General features: G+C 33.0%; 1 protein-coding gene across 1 annotated transcript; it reads left to right on the top strand.

Moving 5' to 3' along the window:
* Positions 1-2,174: 2,174 nt before the first annotated feature.
* LOC134656504 (uncharacterized) lies at positions 2,175-4,149 on the top strand. Its single transcript, XM_063512064.1, has 3 exons — positions 2,175-2,471; positions 2,729-2,947; positions 3,434-4,149. Exons 1-3 carry the CDS (start codon positions 2,274-2,276, stop codon positions 4,118-4,120), a joined length of 1,104 nt encoding a protein of 367 aa, XP_063368134.1. The 5' UTR covers positions 2,175-2,273; the 3' UTR covers positions 4,121-4,149.
* Positions 4,150-4,594: the final 445 nt, after the last annotated feature.

Below are 4,594 nucleotides of genomic sequence, written 5' to 3'. Positions count from 1 at the left end.
GTATCCAGATGAGACAATTTTTCTCCAATCTGATGAAATTTTCCGATCGAATCAGCAGGTGCGGACCAATGACGTATAAAAGAGTGGACTCGGCATATTGTTCTATACATGCAATCAGTTATACAAATACCAAGCATTTCGATGCAGAATAAGTAAAAATTATGTTGTCACTTTCTAACCAATATATTTTCCCTTATGTGGAAAAGGATAACAATACTTCAGTGCGTTCTGGTATGGCAACATTTTTCATTTGATGGTCACGTGACATACCTACTGTGGCCGGTCCGCCATATTCAGTTCACGTTTTCCAAGGTACATGAAGCGTCAAAGTGTTCTGTTATTAAAATAAAATATTGGATATTCGGAAATTTTGCGAATATTTCTGTTTAATAATGTCGTGTAGTGGTTAAGGACAAGAAAGGACATAATCCCTAAGTGCAGTTTTGTTGGATGTGGCTCAAGAAAAAAGGAAAACCGGAAAAGTTTGTCGTTGCACCGGTATGTTTACATTTTAACTGAAATATTTGTTATTTCATAGATGACTGCCTTGTTATGGTGTGTATTTAGTTAATAACTAGCCAATAAATATTATTTCCGATATATTGGAATAAATTAAGGATTTATTTTCGATATTTTCGTACTATAGAAATTAGTACATTTGACAGTTAGTGATGTGCTTTTATATCGAATTTAAGAAAAGTTTGGGGAAGAATCATAACATGTATTTGAAAGATTTTGTACGTAAATTTATATTTTCAATTAATTAGCAAAAATTGGACCAATCTCATTTTACGACGGACGGTATCCCTTCGCGCCTACATTTTTCAAATTTGCCGCCTTTTTCTACTGAAAAGATCTGGTTGACCAAGTATATATGTATATAATTAAAACCTGTATCCTGAAAGCGGTTGTACTGAGGGAAAGTAAGTAATCGTATATTATATAATATTTTTGTTTTTTCAGGTTACCGAAATCTGAACTGAATGTAAAAAAATGGTTAGAAACCATTGGAACAGAAAATATAAGGCAAAACACAAACTCTTGCTGATGAAAAGTGTAATTCAAACTTACCTTGATGTACGTTTCCAATATTATAGAAAAAACAAACGGAAAAAGAATCTTTCTGGAGCTACCTGAACAAAGTTGTATTATTCCGAATCAGAAATGAATAAAGAATATTTTTTTGTATGAATGTTGTTTTATTCTACATAGGAAGAATAATCTTCTTATGTTATATTTAACTAATAACGGTACCCTAGTTCACAATAGCGCTAATTATAAATGGTCAAGCAGGTCTTGTCAGTAAAAAAAAGGCGGCAAATTTCAAAAATGTAGGCACGAAGGGATATCGTCCCATAGAAAATTTGAATTTTGCGCCTTTTTGTACCGACAAGACTTGCCTGACCATCTATGCATTTATATTATTAATTAAATTGCAACTTTTTGATATCTGCACTATCGTCTTAATTAATCGTAATTAGTACGATTATGAACTAGAGTAGGTATCGATAATGCAAACGGCCGTCATTAAGACTCATAAGCCAACAAATAGCGTTCTCTCAATTATATGTTATCTTAAGTTACACACCAACATCAACATTTTTTTCTGCTTTGCCTTAAGGCAGGCTTAGGGCTTAAGGTGGACTGGTAGAGAGTATCATAAGACGTATAAAGTCCGCCTTTTGTACACTATGTTTTTCTTCTCTTTAAGTGGATCTAATAGGTTTATGTGTTTAAAATGATGACAACTTAGTTTATCGATATCCTTGTCAAATATCAACTTGTCTTCCCAGCACTACAGACCGCCATGTTCAGTTCTACATACCTACAAAAAAAGTGTAGCCGACGCTATATTGCCGATAGCGTCGGCTACACTTTTTTTGTAGGTATGTCGCTTCCATATGATTCTTTTTTCATTGGTGCGGACATATAAATGCCAATTTTCATAGTAATTATCTATGGAATGAATTTTCCTGATCAAATCAACTGATTTGATCAGTCATGTCTGGATACCACTAAAAAACCGACTTAAGAAATTTAATCTTACCGAAGACGAGGCAGTATGGCCTTTGGTCTTAGCCTGTCCAGAAGGACGAATTAAAAAAAAAAACAACTCAATTGTCAATCGGTTATCATTCAGTCGGTATTCATTTGCAACTTTTGCAAGTTCTTTAGCTTTTATGAACTATTAATTCTGTGAATTCATTAAAAGTACATGCAACAATAACTACACAGTATAACTAGTTCATAAGTTACAGTTATTTAATGCCAAAATGTTTGCTATAAACCTACGACGAGTCTACTGTGCATGCGATAAAATTATCGTAAGAACATTACGGAATCGAAGGCTGGAAGTTCCTGGACCAAATCCTGGATTGGACAGACGAGTAACAGCGCTCCGTGAGGAAGGAGTCCCTATCACAGGCAACCCGGAAGAATTTCTCGATCAATCTGAAAGTGAATTCTATAATGTACGTATTTATTATCAATATCTCGTGACAACAAATAGCTTTTTTGCAACTAGAGCCTTAATCCAGTTTGCATTTTGATTTAATTTATGTCTTAAACATTGAAACTATTTACCTAAATTTAATCTTGTGTTCATTCGTTTTTAGGTTATGAATGTTTTGATTTTTTTTTTAACTTAATATCCTCGATTTTAGATCAATTGCAAACTTAAAAGATGGATTAATATTACTTAAATGACTTTTTTGTACTTCCTACTCAGATGGATGATACTTACAATGCACATCTAACTGAGAGCTTGGCAGGCAAGCATGACCTACGGCACAGAATCGTCAAAGAGAAGTACTTCAAGGAGAACATGCCCAATTTGTTGACTTGGAGTGAAAAGGAGCAGATACGGCATTTAGTGAATGCGCAGCCTAATGAATGGACACCGGAGCGTATTGCAGAGAGCTTTCCGGTCACTGCCGCTGTTGTTAAGGTATGTTTAACCTGATAATTATGATCAATTTAGTTTTATATGATAAATGTATTTTATATGTGTAATATAATGTAATGTGCTAGCAATGTGTGAGAAAGAGTTTAAAATATTATTAGAGTCTATATCTGTACCTATTTTGACAGAACAAAGTGTACTGACATGATATTAAACATCATATTTTTATTGTTTTAGATAGAAATTGCCACACTTTGTTTTAGCAAATGCCACGCAGTGTTAACTTGGTTCAACTAAGTGTTGTGGCAATATTGAGATTTTTTTACTTTAGTTTTATTTATTTCAAAAATATAAACATAAGCTCAAACTCATTTACCTAAGGTCCTTTTTTCTAAAAGGCAACACGTTTAGACAGTACCTAATATCTATTGTATTATAATATTAAAAAAAAGACATGCCATTCATTGCTATCTTTAAACTATTGACTTCAAACTGTTTTCTTGTTTTTCAATTAATTCAATTTTGTTTTAGAAATTACTGAAATACCCTTGGAAACCAGCAACCGAAGCACGCATAGCTCGTCATGACGAGTCTGCCATGAGAAACTGGCGGGAGCTCAAAGAAAACACTTTAGACATCCCACAAGATCTACGCCAACACTTTCTCAAATTTTCTGAAAGAACTATACCACCTCTGAAAGCCCAATCAGTGAAACCTGATGTAATTGTCGAAAAAATGGGCGAATTTGAAAAGATAGTTCAAAGATGTGCGGAAAAAGCAAATAATAATAATATTGAAGAAACTGATTCTAAAGAAGTTGCCATACATGCATCCAATAACACTAACAGTAAATATAAAGTAGTTAAAGGTAATCAAAGGGTGACACTAGAAGAGATGACAACCAAAATTAAAAACAGATTAGACAGTGGCAAAGCCATTGACCTCCCAGATCAAATAATGCTTAGTGCAGTCAACTCCACTGAAACTGAAGTATCAGCTACAGAATTAAGTAAAGAAATAGATCTAGCAGAAGAAAAACCAAAAGAAGTATCAGTATTTAAAGAACAAAGTGAAGAAAAAACATCTGTTATGGAATATCCAGAAAGAATTAGAATTCCTAAGAAGGCTTACAAAAAAGGTGCTACTTATAAAGTGGATGACTGTTATTATGATGATGATGGGAAATTCCTGTACAGAGTCCTGGGCATGTCCAACTGATATTCCGAAATATAAAATAAAACAATGTTCTTGAAGCCTTATTTATATATTTTCATATAAAAATTATATGTTTTCATTATACTCCTCAATCAAAATAAAATAACTAGTTTTTCACCAATACTTATGTTGCAACTAACATAGTGTATTGACATAAATTGCATGTCTTTTACAAACTTCTACAAGATCTTAATTATAACAAAACCTTTGATCAGACTAAATGATATTACAGCATATTTAAATGTAAAAATATATCTGAATGACTATACGATGATTGTACAACATTGATTGGAACATAAAATATGGCTCATAATGATCACTCGAGGCAAATAAATATAGGCTAAAACCTTTGAATATACAGTTTTCCACAACATGCCAAAATATACATCCATTTCCAAGCTTGGCAACATACTTAACTGTTATATTACAAACTATAATATTGCCATAAAATTGCCTCACGACTTTAAAATCTACAAC

This window comes from Cydia amplana, chromosome 18 (assembly GCF_948474715.1).
Source record: "Cydia amplana chromosome 18, ilCydAmpl1.1, whole genome shotgun sequence".
In the NCBI taxonomy this organism is placed as follows: domain Eukaryota; kingdom Metazoa; phylum Arthropoda; class Insecta; order Lepidoptera; family Tortricidae; genus Cydia; species Cydia amplana.
Note: the sequence above shows the minus strand (reverse complement) of the source record. Positions and strands in the feature narration are given on the sequence as shown.

Bases quoted from the DNA above. Each gene is read 5' to 3' on its own strand.
- LOC134656504 (XM_063512064.1), top strand. From the start codon at position 2,274: ATGTTTGCTATAAACCTACGACGAGTCTACTGTGCATGCGATAAAATT. The intron at 2,472-2,728 runs GTACGTATTTAT...CTTCCTACTCAG, and splicing joins CTGAAAGTGAATTCTATAAT to ATGGATGATACTTACAATGC. The intron at 2,948-3,433 runs GTATGTTTAACC...ATTTTGTTTTAG, and splicing joins TCACTGCCGCTGTTGTTAAG to AAATTACTGAAATACCCTTG.